The sequence below is a fragment of the Erigeron canadensis genome, chromosome 1 (genome assembly GCF_010389155.1).
Source record: "Erigeron canadensis isolate Cc75 chromosome 1, C_canadensis_v1, whole genome shotgun sequence".
In the NCBI taxonomy this organism is placed as follows: domain Eukaryota; kingdom Viridiplantae; phylum Streptophyta; class Magnoliopsida; order Asterales; family Asteraceae; genus Erigeron; species Erigeron canadensis.
This window is the reverse complement of record NC_057761.1, coordinates 56524675-56552473: the sequence shown is the minus strand read 5'-3', so window position 1 is coordinate 56552473 and position 27799 is coordinate 56524675. Positions and strand designations below refer to the sequence as shown.

At 33.1% G+C, this 27799-nt stretch overlaps 4 protein-coding genes across 5 annotated transcripts; 2 read left to right on the top strand and 2 right to left on the bottom strand.

The window, feature by feature from the left end:
* Positions 1 to 5857: 5857 nt before the first annotated feature.
* LOC122585607 (protein HIRA) lies at positions 5858 to 11504 on the bottom strand. The gene is made up of 10 exons (XM_043757729.1): positions 11129 to 11504; positions 10386 to 10667; positions 10036 to 10287; positions 9282 to 9679; positions 8215 to 9193; positions 7529 to 7727; positions 7203 to 7443; positions 6731 to 6853; positions 6536 to 6653; positions 5858 to 6448 (listed from the first exon to the last, which is right to left on the bottom strand). Exons 1-10 carry the CDS (start codon positions 11234 to 11236, stop codon positions 6083 to 6085), a joined length of 3066 nt encoding a protein of 1021 aa, XP_043613664.1. The 5' UTR covers positions 11237 to 11504; the 3' UTR covers positions 5858 to 6082.
* A 1591-nt stretch (positions 11505 to 13095) lies between these two features.
* Positions 13096 to 16245, top strand: LOC122585608 (pentatricopeptide repeat-containing protein At2g27610). The gene has a single exon (XM_043757730.1). The coding sequence runs from the start codon at positions 13116 to 13118 to the stop codon at positions 15705 to 15707; it is 2592 nt and encodes an 863-aa protein (XP_043613665.1). The 5' UTR covers positions 13096 to 13115; the 3' UTR covers positions 15708 to 16245.
* Positions 16246 to 16556: 311 nt separating this feature from the next.
* On the bottom strand, positions 16557 to 20034 carry LOC122585609 (protein SUPPRESSOR OF K(+) TRANSPORT GROWTH DEFECT 1). The gene is made up of 8 exons (XM_043757731.1): positions 19390 to 20034; positions 18730 to 18835; positions 18274 to 18472; positions 18062 to 18130; positions 17897 to 17971; positions 17667 to 17765; positions 17047 to 17202; positions 16557 to 16968 (listed from the first exon to the last, which is right to left on the bottom strand). Exons 1-8 carry the CDS (start codon positions 19865 to 19867, stop codon positions 16843 to 16845), a joined length of 1308 nt encoding a protein of 435 aa, XP_043613666.1. The 5' UTR covers positions 19868 to 20034; the 3' UTR covers positions 16557 to 16842.
* Positions 20035 to 21409: 1375 nt separating this feature from the next.
* LOC122582285 lies at positions 21410 to 24972 on the top strand. 2 transcript variants are annotated; one of them, XR_006321155.1, is made up of 7 exons: positions 21410 to 21703; positions 21978 to 22084; positions 22609 to 23071; positions 23145 to 23266; positions 23386 to 23639; positions 23809 to 23900; positions 24756 to 24972. XR_006321155.1 is itself a non-coding variant. In XM_043754658.1 (5 exons), the coding sequence occupies exons 1-5, from the start codon at positions 21503 to 21505 to the stop codon at positions 23582 to 23584; spliced, it is 1092 nt and encodes a 363-aa protein (XP_043610593.1). In that variant the 5' UTR covers positions 21411 to 21502; the 3' UTR covers positions 23585 to 23779. The 2 variants fall into 2 exon arrangements, 1 of the variants encoding a protein (XP_043610593.1); XM_043754658.1 differs by lacking the exons at positions 23809 to 23900; positions 24756 to 24972 and having other exon boundaries at positions 21411 to 21703; positions 23386 to 23779.
* Positions 24973 to 27799: the final 2827 nt, after the last annotated feature.

The window sequence follows — 27799 nt, the reverse complement described above, 5'->3', positions numbered from 1 at the left end:
TTGGTTTGGGTTTTTCGGTTTTTTTATTTTTATTTTTCAAAACCAAAACCTAATTCGAAATAGAAAAACCAAACCGAAAACCAAATTAGAATTCGGTTCGGTTTCGGTTTAAAACCGAAAAAACCAAATATGAAAAACACAAATTTACCATTTCTTTTTGTCTAAGTTGTGATTAACCAAAATGGGTTCATAATTTCAATTTTCACCAAAGTAGTAAATTTAAACCATATGGATAAACAAATAACATAAGTGAAACAACTAAACTCTTGTTTGTCATCATTATTAAAAATTATTCATCAAAATTGAATTTATCTAATTTCATAAAAAAGTTAATATGATAAACAAATAGACATATAAAGTAAATAATACATTAATAATTGTCCATAAAAAAAGATACGAATTAAATATTTTTAATAATACATAATAGTAAAATAAGTTATTCGATTTTTTCGGTTTAACCAAATTCATTATCCTTTACCCATAACTAAACAAAAAATCGAATATATAATTCGGTTTCGGTTACAAACCAAACCCAAAACCAAATTCAAAAACCGTTTGGTTTTTTTTGGTTTTTTAAACGGTTCGGTTTACAGTTTAACCGGGTAAAAAGCAAACCGTGAACACCCTTACACACCCGAAAGGCCGAAACCCCACCCCCACCCCCATGTAGCTACGGAGTTTTTGAAATTATTAAGTTTTTTTTATTTTTATATATCTAAAATTTTATCCATTATTAGATTTTTTTTTTCATAGTTTTTTAACTTTACCCTCTTTTGAATGGTGATTTTTGTCAAGTGCCACGAGGGTATTAATTATTCGGATGGGATCTACTGTTAATTGACAAGAACTTGTTACTTGCCAATCTTCTATGAATAGTATATTAATGGATACATAGGTATGATGGAATGTACTTAAAATTGGATAAATCTCAATATAATTTATGATTTGGAGTTTTTCTTTAGTGATAATCACCGTGCATCATGAAAATTATCGTACATCAATTAATTCGTGAATCTTTGTGCATCAGTTTAACCATAATCTAAGGGTTAAGATCTTGTCTTATTTGTTTTACAATACCCAACCCAATACATAATTATTAATTTTAAGTGGGTAAATATATAATTATGGTGTTAATATTAAATAGGCATACATTCAAAACTCTATAGATTAATACTCAATAAATATATATTAATGCATGAAGCACAATTATATATATAAACTGATATACGATAATTTTCATAATATAGGATGATTTTCAGTAAAAAGAAACATATTGTTTTATTTTAACTAAAAACATTTTTTTAATAACCGACTTACAATAGTAGATTGATTAAATAAGAAAGAAAGGTGAAACGTAAACAAGGTGTAAGAGAAATATTTAAGAAATCGGAAAGTATTTATGAGGATATGAGGAGTCTTGTGGGTTTCTATTTAGAGTAACTATCACCCACCAACATCTCCATCTCCATTAATAACAAAATTCAGCAAATCACGTATGATTGATTTCAAATTTTATCATTTTTATTTAAAAAGCTACATACTTCTATTAAACTCTTCAAAATAGAAAAAAAGAAAAAAATTAAAACAAAACAAAAGAAGTTTAGTCTTCCCATCTCATTTTCAAAAAAGTTATTTATTCATTGGGAAAAATAAATATTTTCTTTACACGCTTAACTAGTGTGAAAAATTCTTTATATACTAATTTTTTTATTTTTAATATTTTTTTGTATAATGATCAAATGTTGGCTCCATGTTTTTTATGTATTAAAAAATTAATGTGAGAATTTTTTCAACCAATTGAGTGTATGACAACACCATAGTCACTTTCCCCTTATTTATTTATCTATATATTCATATTATGTCGTAATTGTTTTATTAAATATCAGTATTTATACAAATATCTATTTACCTATTTATAAAACTATCTTGCATGTATGTTTTTCAAATGATTAGCGAAAATACATTTTATCCTGTATGTATGTTCTTCAAAAGATATTTATTTGATTATTGAGTTAATTCATTAATTATCAATACCATAATATTAATTGGCTAAAAATCTCCCCAATTAGTATATTATACAAAATATACATATCAATATTGTAAGTTTATATAAAATCAATCTTTTTCGAACCGTTTCCATGAATATTCTTAAATGCTACCTATTAGGATTAGTGTGTCCACCCGAATTATATATATATATATATATTGCTGGTAGAATTGAGATAAAAAAATAAAGCAAACTTTTAATCTTAATTTAAAATAAATTGAACTTTTGATTTCAGCCATTCAAAATAAAAGTCAAACCTTTCTCATTAATAGCACTATGGACTTTACATATATAATGTTGACACTTTCTATAAATAATTTTAAAAAATGGCATTACAAACAAACATGGTAACACATTACCCATTAAGTACATATATGCTAACACCTTTAGTTTTTTTACAAGAAAATTAAAAATACACACAAAAATAACCACGACATTACCCATTAATTTGCATATATGCTAAACATGTGTGAGAAATGCTAAATATAGCCTAAGGCTGTATTTAACGTGCATAAAAAAAACTTGTACCTTCCATATTAAAAGTCTGCTCCCTGATTTTCATGGTAAATGTATAAACAATTTATGCACCTTAAACACAGCCCTAAGAGCTGTATTTAGCAAACCCCAACATGTTTTTATATAAAATTACAAACATTAAATGAATATCTTTATAAATTGGGAAAATTTCATATATGTCCCATATTGACACCCTAATTATATATTTACCCAACTTAAATTAATAATTACATATATATCCAAATTTTGTTTAGATTATATCATATTTATCCATTGTGTTATAAAATGATTTATAATCACATATTCATTGGAAAATAGACCTATGATCTTGCGTGCCTTCAAAAAGATGATTATGTCATATTATTTGTTTAGTTAACCCCTAATTGTTTGTGTTTCTTGTTATAATGCACAATAATATTTCATACAATAAATTGGCATTATTTACATAAATTTGCATATAAAATGGATCATTATGAATTTATGTCAATCGTTAAGAGTAGCTTTAAAACTTTAAGCTAAAGTTTTGCTAAAAAAATACGAGTTAGCAGATTTATCCATGACGGATATAGTGTACCCCGTATCCGTCCGCAGATTTATTCAAGTAAATGGTTACATATTTATATACGTATTGTATCCACAGATAAATTTATTAAAATTTCCCAGTCCATGACAAATAGGTATTCGCTGATTATGGGTTTTTCTTGCACGTTGCCATCCCTATTATTACTTGAATATACAAAAGCTTTCTTACAGTGTGTGTGTGTGTGTTTGTCTTTTGCTCTACTGATTCATACCCGATCACATATGTGTAACTGCAGCTTCGAGATGTGTTTAGATCTTGTTAGTTAGAAAGGACAGATAGAGAATTTATTGAGTAAACTTGATTATAAATGATTTTATAACACAATGGATAAATATGATATAATCTAAATAAATTTTGGATATATATGTAATTATTAATTTAAGTTGGGTAAATATGTAATTAGGGTGTTAATATGGGACATATATGAAATTCTCCCTTACAAATTTATAGAAGATTTAGCAAAAGTCATTATGTAAACAAGTTGTCTTCGCTTCTCATTTCACGCCCACAACAATTACAAACAAATCAACTAAGATGGAAAGAGTATTGTAATTTTACGTTTAATACAAAGGCACTTATGACATTATCAATATTAAACGTTAATTTATTATGATTTAAAATTTAATTTGTGATTTTTATTATAAAAAAATTTACTCATATATTAAAACTTTTAAATGGGTTAGTTAGTTGCTTCCAGGTTATACTTGATTTCAAGCCCGCGTTCAATACACGGAGGCTTTTGACAGTATCAATATTAAATGTTAATTTATAATGATTTATAAATTAGTTTACTACATTTATTAATAAAAAATTGATCCATATACTAAAGCTTCTAGATTTATCTTGAAATATTTTGAAAAAATATACTTATCGAAACTGTTTACTATGACATGATTAGCGATATTAAAATTATAATATGCATATCAAAGTTGTAAACTATAGCAAACTTAGAGATATTTATGGTTTAAAATTTAGTACGCTATTTTATTAATAAAAATTGATGCATATATTAAAATTTAGTACGCTATTTTATATTCAAATACTTTTTAAAGATGCTCATCGAAGTTGTTTAGTATGACATGATTAACGATGTTTAAATACTACAAAATCATAAGATGCTCATCAAAATTGTAGTCTGTGACATACTTATCGATATTGAAATATTAAATAAATCATAATAGGTCATTATCATTTTATTTGTTTTATTATTACACCAGTCTTATTTTACATTATTAGAAATAATATTATATTTTTAGAGAAAACATATCTTAAATATTTTAAAATTTTGTAATTTTTAATTCATATCTTTATAAATGGGTAAAAGATTCATCTATGTTATTATTATACATTATTATAGAAAAACACAGTCATTTTCTTCTCATTTCAATGCATCATAAATTTCAAGCAACAACATGACCAATGTAATATATTAACATTCATTTTTCTCTATATGATATTATTGCTTTAATTAATTATTAATATGTTACACAAATAATTAAATTTCTATAGAGCAATTGATAACTAACATAGATATAAATATAATTATATCAGGTAAATGGGTTGGTGGGTTGAAAATATCCAATTGAACCCGACCTAATATCAAAATTGACTTAAAAATCTAAATCGAAACTTGTCAACCTGTCAACCTAAACTCAAACCCAAAATATTTTTGTTGGTGAGTTAAATGGTTTGGTGGATTGATTGCAGCTTTTCAGGTTATATGGGTTGTGGGTTGGTGGATTGATTTCAAATAATATGGGTTGTGGGTTGTCGGATCAAGTGAGTTGGTGGGTCGATCTATTAAAAAAATATATCATTTTCGTCTTTGGTAAATTTACCAATGGCTATAGTCATCATAAACCTTCTATTCAAGACCATTTCCGAACACCTCATAGTATTTTTGGGTCGTCTAAAGAGTCGATAAATTTAAAATATTTTTTGGTTGACCAATTAATTCAAAAGGTTAACCCGACCCGGACCCCAAGAAAACAAGTTGGTGGGTTACCGGGTTGAGATTTCACATCCCTAACCCAGTTTCCACGGGTCAGTTTCAAGTCGAATTTCGGGTAAGATCGACTATTGATCACCTTGATGTATACCAAACTGACTTTATATATGTTATACCAAAAAATGTACAATATTCATTATCTTAACATTATGCCTGATTTTATAATAAACTTCATTTTGATATTTTTTGCAATACGTGATACATATACTGTATAAATTTACTTGGTAACCTGGTCACCAACCGAGTATTAATCTAGTTTAGAATGCTTTATAGGATTTACTCTGTCTTGAATGTGTATAAGTGCATAACATTACAAAGGCTCCCTTCCTAAATGCCTTTGACAAAAGTGGGCCAATGTTTTTATTAGTTTTGCGATTGGGACAATGGCGTGGTTAGTGAGATAATAACCGAGGCATGTCATTTACTGGTTGAAATCTCATGTTGGGCCTTAGGCATGCTCTTGGGATTTTGATAATTTTTAAGTGGGCTCCCTTTGAAGGGCAAAGCATATAACTATAGTTGTTTAACAATATATTATGAATTTTTGGCATTTTCACCATAGCAATTGAAATTAAATAATTGTCTATTTGTCTATGTTAACTTTGATTGTAGAGTGTTAGCGGTAATTATAAACACGTTCCAACTTCAAACTACGTTTTTGATAGAAATTATGAGAGTTTATCTATTCTTGCACGACGTTACATGTAGAACTCGACTTCATAATTGGAATAGAATAATTCATAGGTACACGGGTCAAAAGTAACAACTAACTTTGACAATGAAAGAAAAATGGATGAACTAATACAGACCCATATATGTAAGATTCAGAAACACCAATTATAAAAGCCTTAAAACAAAAAGAAAGATTGTAAAGCAATGGTGCTTCTGGAAGGAAAAAAAAATAAAAAAAATTAGAAGATACAGGAGTTCAAGAAGTCATTTCATCTAGGATTGGGTTGGATTTGTTGGTTCCTGGTGGATCAACATCCATTTTATCAGATGTAGGTGGATGGTTCCCAGGTAGCTCTTCATCTATGGGTTGGGAGACAGAGGCCATTTGAACCTCATTTGTTACTGGCAGTACAGTGGCAGTTTCATTTGTTGATTCCAATGCCATAGTGGTTTGATCTGCTGATGGCATGTTGCTTGTGGCAGCGGGCAATTCCAGAACTGGGTTGGTAGTCTTGTATTCAGATAAAAGATCCATAAATTCATTAAGCAGCCTTTGAACTTTGCGGTTTGATGCCATTGCTGGAAGAATGTCTTCCCTTAAGAGTTTATGCTTCTTCATCCCCTGTAACATTCACAGATTAACATTTATAGAATCGAAAAAAAAATTTATAAAAAACATTAAAGCATAAAAAGGAAAATGAAAAATTACAAGAACACAAGGATCCCATGCAGGATTTGTTGCATCAGAAGCAACGGTTTCAGCCATCCCGGACGGAGGTCCAAGAAAATTCTCACACACTTCACGCAGTCGAGACTCGTCAGCTTCTCTGCAATTCAAAAAAATGAATTAGTTACAAGATGTTTATTTATCAACAATTATTACTTATAATAGGGGGAAAACAACCTTGCCAGAAACCGTATATATGAAAGAAGACATTGTCGATATTCATTTGGAGACTTCAATGACAATGCAGACGCTAACTGAGTTTCCAAGTGGGCCCGTGTCTGCACTCCGTCATCAGTCACTCTGCAGCGTTTCAATTAATCAAATTCCTAAATTCTCATCCGATAACAACTAACAAATCTTTGTGCATCAAAATGAACAATTAGTTATTGATCAGAACAATTGGTTATTGATCAGTAAAGGTGGCAGTTTATATTTATGGATAGTTCTTCCAGGTTCTTTATATCTCTAATTGGTCAAACATGCATGATAATATGATGCTTAAAGAAAACAGGACGAATTGGTCTGGGAGCTTCCTATAAGTGTCTAAATAATGCATACAAGTTCCTAACTTATCTTACATAGAAACTAAAAATTATGCTGGAGATATTGCAATTTCACAAGATAAAGTGAATATTCGATTCATACAAACCTGCTCCAGCCCGGTTTTCTAGCCAAAAATTTCCTCACGTCAACTTGCAGAGCTGCCAATTCACCATTTTGGGGGAACCCTAAACTAAACGAACTTGCGAAATTAGAAGCCGGGAAGCAATCGTCGGCAACACGCAGCCAACACATGAGGCTCATGTCGAACATGAATGCGTGACGTGTGGCGAGTGTAACAAGAGGTGATCCAGACTTGGATAACTTTGCAGATATGACTTTTACTGTGCCTGAAAAATCACATCAAGTTCTGTACTTGTAAAATGAATATAGTAACAAAAGAAAAAAGAGTATGCTTAAAATTCTCAGTGTTACCAGTTGACTTTGGGTCAGAAGTCATCAACGAGGCCAATGAGTCATGAAGAATGCATTTCCGGTTGAAAAGATCCCACACGTATGTTGCTCCTTTTCTTGTAACAAGCAATAATTTCCAAGAATCATCACAGTCGATAAAAACTGGTGTTGACCCCAACATCATCGTTGGCATAGAGCGTCTTCCACATTTAGTGTATACCTTTTTAATATGAAACATAAGTATAAGCATTGATATACTAGCTAGATGGCTACCAGACTGATTATGAGATGGTGAACTAAAATTATCTATTCATTTAACCAGACTTGAGAGACTTTTACTCCAATCTCACAAGACGTATCCCCTATTCTTGATATAACTCTCTTGCTCATTTTAGATATTAATTTTTGAAGTACACAGAATATCTCAAACACTCAAACACCTGACACTCAAATAGATTTTATCAGACGGTGAAACAAAACTATCTATTCATTTAACCAGATTTAAGAGACTTTTACTCCCATCTCACAAGATATATATCTCCTTCTCTCGAAATAACTCCCTCCCTAATTTTAGATATTGATTTCTTAAGTATTCTTAGAATATGTCAAATTCTAAGACATATAATGATTCAAAGCAGATTATCACTTTCGGAACACACTAAAAGTCATGATATCAAGGGATAAATTTTAAGAAAACATATACTAACCTGAAGGGATCCATCTTCACATCCAACGGCCCAAAAATTGGCATTTCCGGCCAAAACAGTGACATTGCCGGAGATACGATCAGACCAAAGAGTTTGACCATTTTTCGTGCAAGAAATTTCTGTTTCTTTCATTAGAAATGTACTCCCAACCCCAATAATGTCATTGGCAGCATGTTCTTTAAGACAGGCTTCCAAACAAACATGTGGTGTATCTCCTCCCTCTTTATTATCAAATACCCTAATTGATAGGGGTTTAACAGAACGCGAAGAACCCAAATTGTTTGGACCCCCAATCGCTTCAATATTAAAATTTCCGTCTTTATCAGCAGAAGCGGCAACCTTTTCAATTACTAAACTCTCACTAACCGTGGCCCGTGCTGATACACCTGATCTCTCCCTCATATCTCCTCCAACCATTACCCTTTTGGTAGGAGGACCCTCACGAAACCCTGAATCACCATTCTCAGTAGACCTCAAAGAAAAGTCAACAGCTTGAGATTGAGAAGGTCCAGATACGTTTATGTTCTCTCCCTGAATGGGAGCTCCCACGGGCTCTGGAATGATTCGTTTCCGGCCATCTGGTCGTCGGTATTCTCTTTGCTTTACAGGACTCGACAATCTATTGGAAGGAGCTACAGCTTTATTTGATGCATTATCAATAACTCCAACACTATTCTTACCAAGATCCGGCAACGATTGAACCTTTGATTCAATCCCTAAACCAGAAGATGATTTTATGGTGGATGAATTATTATTTGTTGCGTTTTCTGTAACCTTTTTGGAAGCTGCTTCAAGCAGCAACTGTGCAGGACTTTCTGCTAAATTTGCTTGTCGACCTCTAACATCACCATAACGGCTCTTTTTCAGCTCCTCTAGCTCCACATCACTTAACCTTTGACCAAGTTCTTTGACCTCAAAGTGAAAAGTAGCCACGGTCCCATCTAAAGAGCATGCAAACAGTGAATACCCATCTGGGCTCCTGAAAGAAAAGAAACAAATATATTAAAAAGGTTTTAATTTGAGAAACGAATGTTATTTGTTATTAATTGCAAGTGACTGCAAATTACCAAGACAGGTCAACAACGCTCTGTAGAAAAAAATGTTTTGCAACAATTAAAGGTCGAGCACTTGCAGTAGTCCACACGGTAATGGTTCGATCTTGACTTCCAATAGCAATAACATTGTAAGGTTGGGATTCTTTCCCTCCATTCTTGGAGACACCGTTAGCCCAACCCGCAGAACCACCTTTTGCTTCTTGGGTGTTTGTTGGATTCCTTTTAAACATGGAATGGTTAAACTTCACAACTATTATAGGGGCGTTGTGCCCTAAAAAGTCAAAGGTAGCAGTCCATTCTCCCCTCTCTAGAACAGGTGCCGAATGCCTAGGCTTTTGAAAACCATGGGTCGTTGTTATGAAATGACCACATGGTGACCACCCGAGCCTTCTGAAAAAGGTTGATCCAATCTGGAGGAGACAGTTCAACGGGGGTATATTTAAGAAGACATAAATGAAATGATACTGAATTTAGAGGTGACTATTTTGACCCATTACGTATGAATGGGTCAATGCAGGTTAATGTTTTATTTCTAGCAGGACAAACATGTATGCTTAAAAGAAACAGGCCAAACGGGACAAAAGCCACCATAAGTATCCACTTGATGCACATAAAAGAAGACAAGATTATCATCGAAAAAATGGAAGTTCCATAATCATATTTAACAAAATTAATGGCAACTTTGCAAAAAGGTTTTAGTTCAACCCAAACCACAAACTGCCTGCCCTGGCCATCCCACTTGGCCTCATTTAACTGAAATACATACCGATTTTGCCCAGTGTCCATCTGTCCTGTGTGCAAGGCTCCAGTCAGATGTTCGCCAAAAAATTACAGTTTTGTCATCTGATTGACTTGCTATAAAAGAACCAATTGGATCCCACGTTACCCCTTTTACAAGACTCGAATGACCCCTTAAAACAGCCGTGCAAATACCGTTACCAACGTCCCATATATGAATCGTGTTATCTAAACTTCCACTGGCCAAAGTCGTATCATCTGGGGACCAATTAAGATCCACCTACTCTAAGCACAAGAAATAAAAACTCCATGGTTAGATCTTGTATGAAAGGAAAAAAAATCATCGACGACAAAACAAGAATGTCAATGTATAATTACCACATCAGCGGTATGGCCTCTCAGAGTAAAGGCAATTTTCCAATTTTCAACATCAGGTGCCTCACCGCTACCAAACTCAGTTGTTCCAGAACCAGGCTTCCTCTCGTGAATTTGAATAACCTGATCATCTGAACCCGAAGCAATATACCGACCATGTTTTGCCCATCTAACACAATTGACTGACCCAAAATGATCACGAAGTGTAGCAAGAAGTTCTAACTTTGGCTTATCTGGATCCAAGTTCAAGACCTTGTCCACATATTTCATGTTCCAAATCCTTACCTACATAAATGAACAAATATCACTAACCATTCTGTATTTAAGCTTGTATATATGTTTCCCAACAGCAAAAGGCGATACTAAAACTCCACCATATTAAAAATCACAACACGGGTATACTAATATTTGTCGTATATATTACTCTATGCCCTAAAGTATGGTTCTTTAATTAGGGATCAATAATCTTGGAAATTATTTTCATGTAATTCAAGTTGAATAACACACAAGTATAATTCAACTAATATTGACAACATGGAAATAATATCATCTAACATTGTCAACTATCTATGAAAAGTCTCTCTACAGAGGTATGAATGGGATTGCGGATCGTTATATCAACTATCATAACTTCTGACATATCTTCAAACCCTAGAAATTTTTTATTTTTTTTTAAAGTTCCAAACTTTCTTTCGAAGATTAACATGAAGAAACTAAAACCTACATTATAAAAACAAGAATCATACCTTATGATCACCACCACCAGTAGCAAATCGAAGACCACCTGGTTGTATATCAATCGAAAAGATTTGCATGCCTTCATGACGAACCCAAATTGGTTTTTCAGAAATCATCTTGGTTTTTTTAAGGGAAAACAAAATGAGCTTTAATGGTGAAGGAATTCAGTGTCATAATACGAAATCTTTGCAGCAGTTTAATCAAGAACAAAAACCCGGAAAAACCCTCCAATGAATTGGAAAATTAATGGAAATTGAGTAAACCCCTTTTTTTCGAATATTTTGGTGCCCTGTTTTTTTTTTTTTTACAGTATAAAATTTATTTATTTATATACACATACAAAAACCCTAGTGTTGTCAGTTGTGGGCGTTTGCCGTTTGCGAGTTTTTGATGTGTTTAAACGGTCATAATGTATCTAATGGGATACGATATGACTTGGAACTAAACTAGTGAAACAAATATACGGCGTCAATTTTTAAATTACTCCCTTGACTTATGTGTGTAACAAATTTTGCATTCAATTTTCTAATAATATCGCAGCTCACAAAGATTGCTTGATAAAAGCATCATATAGATGTCTCTAAAGAGTCCTAGATACTCCAATAAATAATAAGAAAATGGCATATCAATCAATTAAAGCTATAAGTTAATCTTTGTACGAGTCACTTCATTGGAGATGATAATGGACAAACCCATTTAATTTAGATACGCTAGCTTCTTAATTTTTAGAGTTATGTCACCTGAGCATAAATATTTAGTTTTCAAATGAAGAAGACATGTGGTTTTGAAAAATAGATCCATCTCAGTACTTTCACAACAAAATCAATTCAGATAGCTATTGAAAGTTCATCACATCGTCCTACACCATGGTTATTACAATGGAACATATTGGTTCCATTAAAGGCCAATATGTTTGTTTGGCGTGCTTAAATGAATAGGGGTCTGACAAAGCAAACTCTCCGGATTTGAAAGATAAACTTTCCCAACAAGCATTGCCTGTTTTGTAAAAAAAAGTGGGGAAACCATTAATCACCTTCTTATTTCCACCACCGTTGCCTCTCATTTTCTCATGTATAGAACTTTGATAATCGTTAGTATTTAGTGTAAAATCCCCCAAATCTATGCTTTCAATGTACAAGATTTTCTCCAAATTCACAATCATCTTTCATAGTAAAAAAGTAAAAGTATTATTATGATTCAACCTATAACTATTTGTGTGTTGGTTACCATGGAAAGCAAGGAACGACCGCATATTTAATAATACAATTCGATTGTTGGTTACCATGGAAAGCAAGGAACGACCGCATATTTAATAATACAATTCGATCCCAACAATGGTTAGCCGAAGAAATCAAGGAAGTTTCCTATACGTGGATTGTTACAAGATCAAACTTAGGTTCTTTTGGTAGGAACACATGGTCCTATTTCAACTTTTATATTGTATACTTTCTTTGTTTCCCATCTTATACTTTCAATTTTTCAAACTTCTTGCTTGGCCTTTTGACTTTTTATACAAGTCTATTGTTTAAAAGAAAAAAAACTTGTTATAGGCATAAAATTGTATAGTACAAATTATCAATTCTCTATCTAGTATGTCATGGATCAAAAGTCAAAACCCTCACATGTACCTTTATAATTACGGAGTAATTGATAAAGACTATCCGGTTACTTTATTTTATTATTTTGAAATCTTCCTTCATTGCAATGTATGTGGGTATTGTTCATTGATTTATTACCGTTCACTTTCTCCGTATCTTGCTTAAAGATTGGGGGTCTTGTTGTTGTTGTACTTATGATTAAGCTACGATTAACATAACCAAAAACAAAAATCATAAAACTAAAAGGATCTTTTTCGGCCAAAAACAAAAGTAGTGTCACTTAAAAAGTCATTTACTTTTCGGCGGTCTATGGGTCAAAATTCTTCATGCCCCCATGGCTTCATAGTCAACGCTTTGACATAATTAGTCAATATACCCTCTATTTAACATCCATACCATGAATTTACAAAATACAAACTCTTTAAGAAAGTTTAAAACTTGTTATTACAATCAATGTCGTTCTTCACAATCTTTTGCTTCAGCGATCGAACTCGATTCCCGGGTCTTTCAAGATGTACGCAACCCGTTCGACGAAATGCCCCATAGAGATGTATCTAGTTCTAGCCATAACCATCTTCTTTTCCAGTATGCTCGAACGAATAACAACGTTCAAGCTATGAGACACTTTCTGGGTATTCGTCGTTTGGGGTTACCGGTTAATGGGGCGACCTTTTCTTGCGTGTTAAAGATATGTGGAAGCTTGTATAATCAAATAATTGGAAAGCAAGTACATTGTGATTGTATTAAACATGGGTTAGTTGAGGATATTAGTGTGGGGACATCTCTTATTGATATGTACACGAAAACGGATGCAGTTTGGATGGCTGAAAGAGTGTTTAGTGAAATGCCTGATAGAAATGTGGTGTCTTGGACTTCAATGCTTACTGGGTATTCGTTGAGGGGACTTCACGAGCGGGCGGTAGATCTTTTTTTGCAGATGCAAGTGGAAGGGATTAAGCCTAACCCGTTTACGTTTGCAACTGTTCTTGGAGCTTTAGCTGATAGTGGTGCAGTTGTAAAAGGAATGCAAGTGCATACCATGGTTGTGAAGTTTGGTTTTGAGCTGACTACGTATGTATGCAATTCTCTAATTAGTATGTATTCAAAATCGGGAATGATAGAATATGCAAAACTAGTGTTTGACGGTATGGAAATCAGAGACGCAGTATCATGGAATGGAATGATAGCAGGTCTTGTGACAAATGGGCATGATTTAGTTGCCCTTGATTTGTTCCATAAAATGAGGCTTTCCGGAGTTAAACTTACTGAAGCAATCTTTGTTACTATATTGAAAGTATGTGCTAACATCAAAGAAATAGTTTTTACAAAACAGCTCCATAGTGTTGTTTCAAAAAACGGCATGGAGTCTTATCCTAATCTCAAAACTGCTCTTATTGTTTCATACACAAAAAGCTCTGAAATGGATGACACGTTGAAACTATTCAGTAGGATGAGCGGAGTAAACAACGTGGTAACATGGACAGCAATGATTGGTGGTTACATACAAAATGGAAGTATTGACAAAGCAGTGAAATTATTCTTTCAAATGTGCAGGGAAGGTGTTAGGCCAAACGAATTCACCTATTCCACCATCCTCGCTGCTCATCCCATGGTTTCTCCCTTACAGATTCATGCACAAGCCATCAAGACAAATTATGACTCATCAGCATCAGTTGGCACTGCACTTTTAGATGCCTATATGAAAATGGGAAACAACATTGATGCTGTAAAAGTTTTCGAATGCGTGGAAGAAAAAGATATTGTAACATGGTCTGCTATTTTAGCTGGATATGCACAATTGGGGGATGCTGATGGGGCAGTAAATGTATTTTGTCAGATGGCAAATGATGGGGTGAGACCAAACGAGTATACATTCTCAAGTATCCTTAACGCTTGCGCTAGTCCAATGGCAGCCATTGAGCATGGGAAACAGTTCCATGCAGGTGCAATTAAAGAAATCTACAACAACGCGTTATGTGTAAGCAGTTCTCTTGTTACCATGTATGCAAAAAGAGGAAATATCGAGAGTGCGAACAAAGTTTTTGAAAGACAGCCTGAAAGAGATTTAGTTTCATGGAATTCAATGATATCAGGATACGCACAACACGGGTATGGAAAAAAGGCTCTCGAGATATTTGAGAAAATGTTAAAAGAGAATTTGGAATTGGACGATATTACATTCATTGGTGTGATTACCGCGTGTACACATGCAGGATTAGTTGATGAAGGTGAACGATATTTCAATATGATGGTGAAAGATCTTAATATTGAACCAACATCAGAACATTACTCGTGTATGGTTGATCTTTATAGCCGCGGGGGATTACTAGAAAAGGCTATGACTTTTATAAATGATATGCCGTTTCCTGCAGGCCCGACAATCTGGCGGTCTCTTTTGGCTGCTTGTCGGGTTCATAAAAACATGGAGATAGGAAAACTTGCAGGAGATAAACTTATGTCACTAAAGCCTCAAGATTCAGCCGCGTATGTTTTATTATCGAATTTATATGCAACAGGTGGTAACTGGCAAGAAAGATCAAAAGTTAGGAAACTGATGGATGAGCGAAATGTGAAGAAAGAAGCTGGTTATAGTTGGATTGAAATCAAGAACAAAACATATTCATTTGTTGCAGGTGATACTTCACATTCTTCATCGGATATTATTTATTTAAAGTTGAAAGCATTGGATTCAAAGCTACGGGATGCAGGGTACTTGCCAGATACAAATTATGTTCTTCATGATGTTGAAGATGAGCACAAGGAAGATATTCTTTTCCGTCACAGTGAGAGGTTGGCTGTAGCGTATGGGTTAATTGCTACACCTCCTGGCACTGTGTTGCAGATTATGAAGAACCTTCGGGTTTGTGGTGATTGTCATACCGTGTTTAAGCTTATATCTATGATTGAAGAAAGGGAAATAATCGTTAGGGATTCACATCGCTTCCATCATTTTAAAGATGGGGCATGCTCTTGTGGGGAATATTGGTAACCATTGTTAAAAAAAAGTTTTGAGACCATCTGCCTATAAACTTCAGGAAAGCAGCTTCGGTAACTTGGAGGTTCACCATTCACGTCATCACTTCATCATGCCGAAAAGCACCCATTGATTATGCATAGCCAATCTAATACTGCTTTGTTGGCTGATGGGGACTTCAGAGCCTGGATACGGTTTGCCCAAGTGGTATCAAAGAAATCAGGGCTTTGAGGAATCTGCTGGCAACCTTTAATGGTGAAAAGACAGGGGTGTTGTGTTACGAGGAGCAGATCCAAGTCATTCGCAAATTTTTACATGAATCAACTACAAAATGAACCATGGTGGGCTGAATAGAAGTCAATCATAACTTATCTGTTTGAACTTCGAAGCTACCAAGCCTGCAATATGTCAAAGTGACTTTATTGTTTGGTGACTTTTGAATATATTTACAGCCATTCTTATTGTTAATCAAGTGACATCCAGTATTTTCCTATCACCACAAAATCTTGGCTATTTTAACTTGGTTGAGTTGAAAGCAGTTAAATTTGTTCAATTTTGAATTCTGCACACAAGGGCTTTTGTTGCGAGTGAAAGGTATCAAATAACATTACAAAGTCATCATGTTTGGGGTGTGCGTGCATGTGTTTATAAAAACCCTGTATGGGCAAATGCTGAATAAAAGATGTGACGGAAATTGTTTACCAATAGCAGTTATTCTTTCCCGTTTCAGCATTTCTCTCTTCACTCATTTTGCCACCATTGTAAGAAACAGCAATAAACAATTACATTCTAAAGTTTGATACAACTTCCCTCAATGTGTTTGACAAATGATAAATACACGTCTATATATGAAATACGAGTATATAAGAAAAAAAGCAAAAAAATTAGAAGCGATACATTTCACAATATCCGGTTCTGGTAGCAAAAGACAGCATCCTAATGTTTATGTTCAAGCCATGAAGGTCTTCTGCAATTTAGAAGAAAAATATATCTTTTTACATGATTAAGATGAGAAATATTAGAAGGTAAATCACCTCGATGCCCTTGTCAACTTCTGCCTCGAAAAAGTTTTCACACATATTAGTCCAACACCAAACAGAGATAAGGTACATTTGAGTTCTTGACATGAACCAGCCTATATCTCTGCTTCTTAACCTTCTTCTCCAAACTCTTTTGTGAACCTCTCATGGACCTCAAGGTCGCTTTTACTAACTGTCGGCCTCTGCCTCGCCAAAACCTTGTCAAAATCTGTTCGTGTAATTGGTGGTGGGCAAATCTGTATCAAGGTAATCAAGCAAGTTATGAGTAAGAAATCAGGAAGTAATTTTTACGCAAATCGATTACCCTTCACTACCTTTTCGCCCAGGCCTTGAGCTGCAAGCTCCTGCATTGTGATCTGAACCGCACCAGGCTGTTTAGGTCCACAGGGTACCCACAACCCCTCTTGAGTCTTAATGAAGAACATGGCATCTTGAGTTTTACGCACCGGTTCAAATAAAACATCCTTAACCTACAAAACGCAATGACACTTGCCTTAGGCACTTAACAAAGACTAAACATGGAGGTTGCAATTTCAACCTATTTCTTATAATTGGGTTGACAAGGCCTACGTTCTATTAATGGGTCAAATAATGAAAATTATAAAAGAAAGGGAAATGGGTCAAACGGGTTGAAAGTGACCAAAATTATTTTATAGCATCCAATCTCTTAAATTGTTTTATTGTAGAAATTAGATTATTGTTGTAAAAAGAATTGAGGCATTAATTACTACTATTAAACTTTGATATTTGAATACAGAAGACTTTGCAGGCCAGCCCGGCCAGCAATGATCCGTTGCTAAAAAAACTGTTTGTTTCAACCCAAAATCACTTTGAGCCATTAGTTCGTTACGAAACCCTTTGCCACCTTTTAATAATATTCAAAGACTACTGTAGATAACACACACGTGATATTTATCATAGAGCATGCACTTACACAAACAGCAATATCTGAACCAGAAAATCCTTCAGTTTTACGTGCCAAACTTTCAAAATCGCCTTCATTCAAATTATTAGGAGTATCTCCTAAATGCACCTGTACATTAAGCCACAACAAACACATATTATACAACCTCTATATTTCGTCCATTAATTTGAGGTTAAGGAGTCATGTAGAGAGCATGAAAAACTAGCGCCAACTGCATATTTGCGCAGGGCTCATCTTACTTTAAACATATGTTGGCGAGCCTTCAAATCTGGTAGTGGAATATATATACGCTTATCAAATCGCCTTCGGATAGCCTGCAAGGATAATCAGTTAATAATTACCTTATTAAATGTTCATCTAACGAGTATTATAATTTAGAAGATTGTAACTTTCTATAAAACAACCTGATCCAGAGAGTATGGTGTATTTGTGGCTGCGAGTACAAGAACTTTATCGTCATTTGTTCCTACACCCTGAGAAATATGAGTGTGTGTTTAAAGATACTTCCAGCAAGAAAATAACAATAAAAAATTTGTATCCAGCCTAAGATCTTAGTTGGTAACTTGGTAACAGTTTAATGTTCCTTTTAATAAAGAGCATGGGTTCCAACTATTACCTGCATTTGAACAAGAATTTCAGTTTTTATACGTCTTGAGGCTTCACTCTCATTGCCTTCTCCACGTTGGCCACTTAGAGAGTCAATCTCATCAATGAAGATGATCGAAGGTGCACTTTCACGAGCCATTTGGAAAAGATTTGAAACCAACTTTTCGCTTTCCCCCATCCACTTTGAAACTAAATCTGATGAAGAGACACTACACAAAAGCAACAATTGCCAGTTGACAGCTTAGGTGAGCAACTCCATGCATACATACATGTGTAAACATTACATAACGGACTTTGATCAATTGATTATATTCTAAAAGGTGTTAAATTCATATTACTGAACATGGTTCTCTACGATTTGCCTATATAAATCAGCCTAACACAAGGGGTGTAATCTATGCAATATTGACGTTAAGCAACATTTGATTGCATGTAACCTATACGTGTATGATTAAAATTATCATACCTGTAAAATGTAGAGTCTGCTTCAGTTGCAACAGCCTTTGCTAGGTATGATTTTCCTGTCCCAGGGGGACCATACAAAAGAAAGGCCCTCCATGGCCGCCTTTTACCTGCAATAAGACAAGTTATAGACTAATAACTGATGCCGAAAAAAATTGTGAACCTAAATATGTGCACATATACACAATGCTTAATAATGTAAGTAAACCTTTCGCCACTTTGAATTATCTAGTCTTAGAAAGAAGAAAATTACCCCACTTTACCCCGTGAAATCATGGCATGTAGTCCAATAAAGTGTTGTGCCTTAATTGAAAAAGACTAAACATCAACTAAAATGATCCAAGAAATGGACTCCAAGTCTAAAGATGACAGCTTGTTATCGTCCTTCTGTTAACTATAGAACAGTAGTGTGATTACCAGCTAGTTGCTTATTATAACGTCAGGTTTCATCTACACCATGTTTTTTTATAAACATAATCCAAAACCTAATGAATTCAAAAGCGAAATCATCAATATTTAGTCTAGGTACATTTCTATGATCATCCAAACAACACCATATACACAATACCTATACTAAAGTTCGATAATTACGCAACATGTGTTTTCCAAACCTGCGGAAAACAACAAAATAACAGCAAAGCGGGTGAATTTCGCAACGACTCACCGGTAAAAAACTGCGGAAACTTAACGGGCAAAATAACGGCCTCCTGTAAGGCCTGTTTAGCACTTTCAAGACCAGCAACATCATTCCATTTAACATTAGGTTTCTCCCTCACAATAGCCGAATTCAATCCAGCCCTAAGTTTTGACTGCTCTGGATCTTCCCCGTCTCCTTCGCCGTCTTTCGGCTTAGTCTTGGGCTTGGTAGCAACCGCAGCAGCAGCGTCGCCGCCGTTAGCCGCAGGACCAGCACCGCCGTCATCGATGACCGCCCTGATTTCCTCAGCACGGCGTAGATACTCGGTGAATTTCTGAGTAATAGCTTCACGGATTTTAGGGTTTTTTTCGTATTTTAAGTGGGTTTTGAAATACTCAAGGGCGTTCATGTATAAAGGGAAAGCTTTGGCGTAATTTCCGGCATTGTCTTGTTGTACGGCTTGTTTTACGTACTCGATTGCTTGTTCTTTGAAATTGCTATACATAATATCGGGAGATTTTTTTGATTTTAGGATGAAACCCTAGAAGATATTATTATTATTATTATTATGTTGATTGATTTCGATTTGATTCGATTTGGGGGTTTTGATGTACAGTATTTATTTATGAAAGAAGAACGTTGGGGGGATATATGATATCTAAAGGAAAGTCAAACTTGTTTTTCCATCGGAGTATTTATTTTCTTGGTAAATAAATAGGATTATAGGAGGAGTAGGATTTCTGTTTTCCAAAATGTTTACAAACACAAAAACAAAAGATAGTGCAGATTTCAAGCAACTCTGTATACTTCAAATTTGAATAACAAATAAATGTTTACAACTAGACTTATTGATCAAACAAAAAGAGAATAACATTTATAAGAGTAAATGTCTATTTGTTATTTTAGAATTTCTCATACTTGGAAAAAGAATCATCGACTTACCAATTACTAATTTTTAATTCTAATTCCAGTGATCTCTAAAATGAAAATATCAAATTTACAAATCAATGTTTAATAATGAAATTTACATATCTATTTGTTATTAACAAAAATCATAAAAATAAATTCTTTTCATTATTTTTTACTATTTTGTTAATATACATTTGTTTGTAAATATTGTTGGAAAGTACTAACTATAGTTCTAAGTAATATCATTAGTACTCAATTTTTTTTAAAAAATATATAAAATAGCTAATCAACACGGGTTCAACCCGGGTTAACATATGAACGTTTTGCAAATAAACCAAATGCTATTCGGGTAGTTTTAAGATGATTAAAATCTTACATAATAATGTAAGCATTTAATAAAAATCCATACTAATGATATATATTTAAAAATACCCAACAAAACTGCAATAAGTGAAAATCGCAATAAGATCTTCCGAAATCGCATAAAAATTTAACAAAATCGATAGAGATTTTGACCTTTTTTTTCCTGATTTTGACTTTTTATTGAGATTTGATTTTTACATTACGTTTTTTTAATTAAAAAAGGGTTAAAAACGTAATATGAAAGTCAAAATCATAAAAAAGTTAAAATACGTATGAGGATTTCGAAAATATTCCTCACAAATCAATAGTTACTTCAAATCAAAGTGATGATTTTATTATATAATATATATATATATATATATATATTTAGAACTATTGTCTTCGCAACTATCACTACTATTATTATTATTATCATTATATAAATAAAAATTTTGGAAAAATATGAAATAATTATTTTTGTAAAGACAAATAAAAATATGAAATAAATATATCAAAAGACACACTCAAATAATTATACCGGTCTCATTTTCTATTCGGTACCATTTTCTGGTATCAAATCCTGATATCGCTGTTGCAAGTCTAAGAAAAATGAATACCGGTCTCGGTCTCAAGTTTCATTCAATACCACTTTTCAGTATCAAGATCGGAATGATATCGGAATGAAAAATCTGCTCATTCCTAGTGGACATTATGCTATGACTATGACTATTCTAACTAAAAGGATTGTTTTGAAAACTTTTCAAATGAAATGGGTGATGACTTTAAATTAAAAAACAGGGTTCTGTCCTGTAAAGTTAACCAAAAAGAGTCCTGTAATCCAAAACTTGAGAGCCAGCCGCCTACACTGAACTCAAGGAAGAAGAAGAAAATGGGGAAAAGCGGAAAGAAGCAAAGAAATCGCAAAGACGCATCTTACTACCTCGAAGAAAAACAAGAAGAAGACCCTCAGCTGCCTCACTCCGATCATCCTAATCTCTCACTCTCCGACGACGATGATGAACAACAATATTCCGACCACCCATCTCCTTCTCTCCCTTCAAAGTTCTCACTTTATCAACAATCCGTACAGGTATATGTGTGTGTATATATATATATCCATATTTTTTTCACTACTAAAGACCTTCATATCTTTCTGGGTTTTACTTGGTTTCTTGTATTTTCATCTGGGCTCTTCTTGATTTTACTTTGTTTTTTAAATAATGTGGGTGTATCTTGATTTTACTGGCTTTTGAATTTGGGGATTCTATGGGTTTTATTTTCTTCAATTATAATGTGGTAGTTTATGGGATCTTAATAATAGGTCTGTTTCACTTGATTAAAATGTAAAATTTGTTCGGTTGCAGTCACCAAAAGGCGACATTAGTTATCTACAGAAGTTCTTTTTCACATATGTCGGTGGCAGGCCACCTCTTCATCTCCAAGAAGATTTCTGTGGAACCGCTCTTCTGAGGTTCTGCTTTCTCGTATTTCTTTCATTTTCCTATACTATAGCCTATTGCCAATGCATTAATCTATGGTTTAAGTTGCTGTCCTTTTTTGGCTAGATATGATGTACTAATGTAATAATAAGATAACCAGTAGTTGGAAAACCATCAAGTTTAGGTATGTTTTCTGTTTGTAGTTGTGATTACCAGACAAGTCGAGTGTTAGGAACTTACGAGGTAAATAAGAAGATTATCAAAATTAGTTTTCTTTCAGCTACTCCTAAACTGATTTTTAGACGCTAAATAATTAGTTTTGCTATACCCAAACACTATGAAATGATCATTTTCCATGCAATAGTTGGACATAACTTTTCGAAACACAATCCCAATCATATGATAATTTCTTGAAATGGATCATCTGCCATATTGATGATGAAATACCTGCATACTTTTGACTCTTGCAGTATGCTATAGAAGGTTGAGGTAATGTTGATTGCCATAAACGGATATAATTATACGTTAACCTTTCATATATATGATATAATGACAGTACGGAATGGCTTAGGAGTGATTCAAGAAGGACTGCCATAGGTTTGGATTTGGATGCAGAGGCTCTTGATTGGTGCATGGAGAACAATGTCAACAAAATCGGGGCTGATATATCTTCCAGAATTTTTCTTTACCACGGGAATGTGTTGCACCCCAACGATGCTATATTGGTGAAATCCAATCTTCAAAACATAATGCATAATGTGACACTTGAAGTGAAGGATAATGATTCTGAAGGCATTGTTGAACCCGTTGCTAATTCTGAAGCTATTCCTCCTAGAGACATAGTATGTGCCTTTAACTATAGTTGTTGCTGCCTCCATAGCCGTCATGAGCTTGTCTTGTATTTCAAACACGCTCTTAGTACTTTGTCTAAACAAGGTGGGATATTTGTGATGGATCTCTATGGTGGTACGTCATCCGAATGTGAACTTAGGATGGAAAGAAGATTTCCAAGTTTTACGGTAGTTACCTTAATTAATTTTTTACATAGCGTCTATTATTGTTATTGGGATTTTGACATTCATGCTTCGCCAGTATACTTGGGAGCAAGCTGGATTTGACATCATTCAACGGAAAACAAGAATTAGTCTTCATTTTACGTTACAAAAGCACCAAAAGAAGAAACTTCGCCATGCGTTTTCATACAGCTGGAGATTGTAATTTTCTGCTTTAAATACTTTATTGATTTCGATACATTCTCTGTTGTGTATTTGTTATGGAGCTGTATTATAGATATTCATTGCTCAATGACTTTCATTTAACCTTGTGTTTGTAGGTGGTCTTTACCAGAGATTAAAGACTGCATGGAAGAAGCTGGATTTCGATCTGTTCATTTCTGGATCCGCCAAATGCCAGACAGTGGGAATATCAAAAGCATGGACGGGTTTGGTGAGGGACGAGATATCAAGTATGAAGAAGCTACAAGTTTTCAACAGCAAGATTCATGGAATGCTTATATAGTTGGTGTTTCATAGTGCTTGTTATGGTAAACGCTTTCAACACATTGGATCTACCTAATCCTTGAAAAGAGTAAGAAGATTGCAGACTTGACGCTCTTTGAATTTTGAGCATATTTTAGCTTGTTACTGAAAAGTTGTTACGATATTAGCACGGGCATACTTTATTATTATTATTAGTTTATTACTATTATTATTATTATTTTTAGTTAATTTGTTCGCTCCTTTATTTTTCTTTTCAGAATTGTATAATTTGCTTCAACACAGCTTTGATTAGTAACGTTAAGATCTTGGATGTCTACATTTCACCAGTAATAGTGTAATGGGAAACAAGGTATGCCACTACCTTTGACTTTAGATGTCAAACTTTTCATTTTCCCAAACAAGGATGGCATTATAAACTTAAACTCGCAGTACTATTTGTCGAATGCTCAATACTGTGGTTGAGTTTATTGTAAGAACTTCATGCAAAATCTCCCGACAATGATTACCGCAAAGTCAACCCTTCTCCTCTTTTTTATTTTGTTTTCTAGACTGGCTGGAATCTTGACTTTAGTAAAAATTATTTTTAGAAAGACATTATTAGACTAAAATTAGTATTACTTTTACTTGTTTATGAAATGTTTGACATAGTAAAGTTTTGATTATGGGAATTGATTTTCTCAAGGAAACAATTTATGTGCACCTTAATATGGAACTTTTGACCTTTTTTTTTTATACTCCGTATTATATCACAGTAGTCACACACACACATCATATATATACTTGACAAAAACAGTATAACCAACTTATACGCTACTCCATGTATAAAATGAACTTATTGGGAAAGCTTAATAAAAATACAGTTATAAACCTAAGACGTTAAACCACATAAAGAAAGAAAACTACAAACAAAGTTTAATATTACTGATAATTTTAGTTTTCTATGAAACATGTGTGTGCGTGTGAACAACTTTTTGTCCTTTAATTTTGTTTTACATTAGTACTTGTAATGGGATGACCTTTAGTTGAAATGTAAGTTTGAATTATTTGGACATGCTTTTATTTCTAAGCTGGTAAAGCCCTGATTAACTTTATGTTATGCAGTCCTACACATTGATCAACTTTTTCTGTCACATGTGGTACGAAATTTGCTCTTCTAACTATATACTGTAACACAGTGTAACCATCCATCATGGCTAATTGTTAGGTTTCAACTTGTGGACATTGAAGTGCAGATTAGTTCAATTTTACGAATACTTGGATGCCTAACATATACACTGATGTTTGTGCTTTGGTCTTACATTATACGAGTAATTTGTAACCAGATGATATTTGGTAGAAGTAAGCTGGATTATTTTAGCATGTGTATGGATGGTTATAAGATGGTAAAGTGACGATGGTCTTTTTTATGGTCAACGTTAATTGTTCAATTATTATATTGTCCTAAGTTTGTATCTTTCACTAGATAAATGGAGTATATATAGTCATGGCTCTCTGTTACGTTTTGAGCTTGCGCCCCCAATTTTGGTCGTTGGTTGATGTAGGAAATAGGAATGAAACGTTTAGGGGGCGTTTGGTTACAGAAAACACCCCTTGTTTTCTATTTTCGTTTTTCAAGAAAACATGAAAAACATAAAAAGCGTTTTAATAATAGTTTTCTAAAAATGTTTTTCAAGAAAACAAAAACAATGTTTTCCATAGATAACTTGAAAACATCTTTTTCTTGTTTTTCATTTTTCATTTTCATTTTCCATTTCATCCTTCTCCCTCTTTTCACATCTCTAATATGTTTTCTAATTTTCTAGTTTTCTAATTAGAACGCGTTTTCAGAATTTTTATTTGTTTTCTAGGAAATAAAAACTCCTTTTATTTTCTAGAAAATTAGAAATTAAAAACTAGATAACATTTTCTACAACCAAACACACCCTTAGCATCTTAGTAAATTTGTGATAAAAACAAAAAAGTGTAAACTAAAGTTAGAAAACAAAAAGTGAGAGTTGTGATTGGTCAATAAATTTTTAGAGCACTACATTTTAGTATATTAAAAGATTTTATGGAATAAAAAAAAAATTAAAATAATATGTTCAAAATTTTTTAATTAATTAAATGATGAAAATCTAATTAAAACAAAATTCTCGATAACTACAAATTGTAATAATCTTAATCTTAATTTTAAAATATACTAAAAGACAACAGACCTAACCTCAATAGACCAATCACAGTCTTTAATTTTTCAAAATTAATTAAATCAACACATGTCTAAAATAATTTAAACTTTTTGGTTTTCCATCACCAAATTTATACTTTGACCCAATTTTAAAATAATTGATTTACACTTTTTGATTTTTCATCACCAATTTACAGTTTAATTCAATTTAAAATTAATTAATACATTATTGCATAACGTTTACTTGTATTTAATAACAAAATATAACTAAAAGTTAGAAAGGTTGCAACATTTTGATTAATACGAATTAATATTTATATCAATATTTTATTTTTATATTATTTTTATTATAAAACTTATTAATTTTATTAATATGAAATAATTGAAAACTCACAAACCAACAACTACTTTTTTTTTTGAACATCAGATTTTATAACATATCAAAATACAACAAAAGCAAATACTAGGTTGAAACAAACTCAACCAAGCACATAAAAAAAAAATTACAGGAAGAGGGGGGTTTCTTATCCACTCCTCCCATGAAATTTTATGTTTTTTGCTCCTATTGTAATACCAAAAAAAGGATGTACTAACAATCAAATCAAATAAGACTTTCTTTCGCCGGTTGCCCGAATCATAGATGTATTCGTTGCGAAACTTCCATATTGCCACCAGGTGATGAAGAGGATCGCTTCCACTACCTTGTATTTAAGACCTTTGCCCATTAGGTGTTTAAAAACTATTTTTATTATTCTTAAAAACCATGACTAACGAAAACAATATTATTTTTTTGTAATACATCAATGAGAACTCGGTCAATTGTGATCCAGGTTAAGATATTGCTTATTTGAAAGAATTTGTATAAAAAAAAACCCTACAACACCATTTAGGTTTGATATGATTTAGCATGCAGTATTTGCATTTGAATATCTCAATCAAGTATATTTTTACATTTTAACATATAAGTATTTTTTTGTTCCATATACTAATCTTTATATTAATAATATTGTAAACCCGTGTATTTGACACGGGTCTAAAATCTAGTTATATAATAAGTATTTAGTGAGGGTAAAAGTGTAAGTAATTGAATAGCAAAAAAGTATAAATTAATAAGATTTTTTTTACAAATATTAATATAATATAATATATATAATATAATATATTAATATATTTGAATAATAATTATTAAGATTTTTAATTTATAATTAAATTCATAATGATATTAGTAATCTCGACTTTGATAAAATTGAGAATTATAATTGGTTAATAAAGTTCAGTTGATTTTTTTTATGGGAAGTGATATTCGTACCACAAAATATGATTTATTTACCACAATTTACAAATTTTAGAATATACTGTACAAGTTAGTAAAACGGATTTATGGTAAATACATAAGTATTGTGGTATGAATATCAATTCCTTTTTTTATACTAAATTGGTGCCGGCGCAATGCAACGACGGTAATGGCGACGGTGATGTGTGGTTATTAACGTAAAAGTAATTTTATTGCACTCGGAGATGTTATGAATTGTTGCGTGGATATGATCAATGGGGAAGGAAGGGGACGAAATTTGAGTTAGGGGTTATGTTATGTGAATCTGTGTGAGCTAGAGATAGATGCTGAATACTTTTAAGAGCATTTTAGTCACAGTTTATAAAATAAAAAAATGGTGTATTAAGATAGAGGGTAAATGTGTCATTTTAGGTTCTTAAGGAGGGAGAGGGGGAGTTTGTTTTATAAGAGGCTCCCCAATGGACTCGTTCTTTTGCTCGTTCGACATCCTCGGACGAGTCCACACCGTTGGGTGGGACTCGTCCCTGGTTCGTTCGGGGGACTAGTCCGGGTGTCTCGTTCCTGCAGGGACGAATGCAACGACTTGTTTAATTTTTTTTTTTGAATGCAACGGCTAAATTAAGGAAGAAGACAAAAAAATTGAACTTTCAAAAGTTGGCAAAACAGGTCCCTATAACGTCTTCTGTGACCACCTGCAGTTCAAAAACTATAAATGTTTTAACCGGTACACATGTTTTTTATAATATAAGATTATTTTGTTAGATTTAACACGTGGACATACAAATCCTAA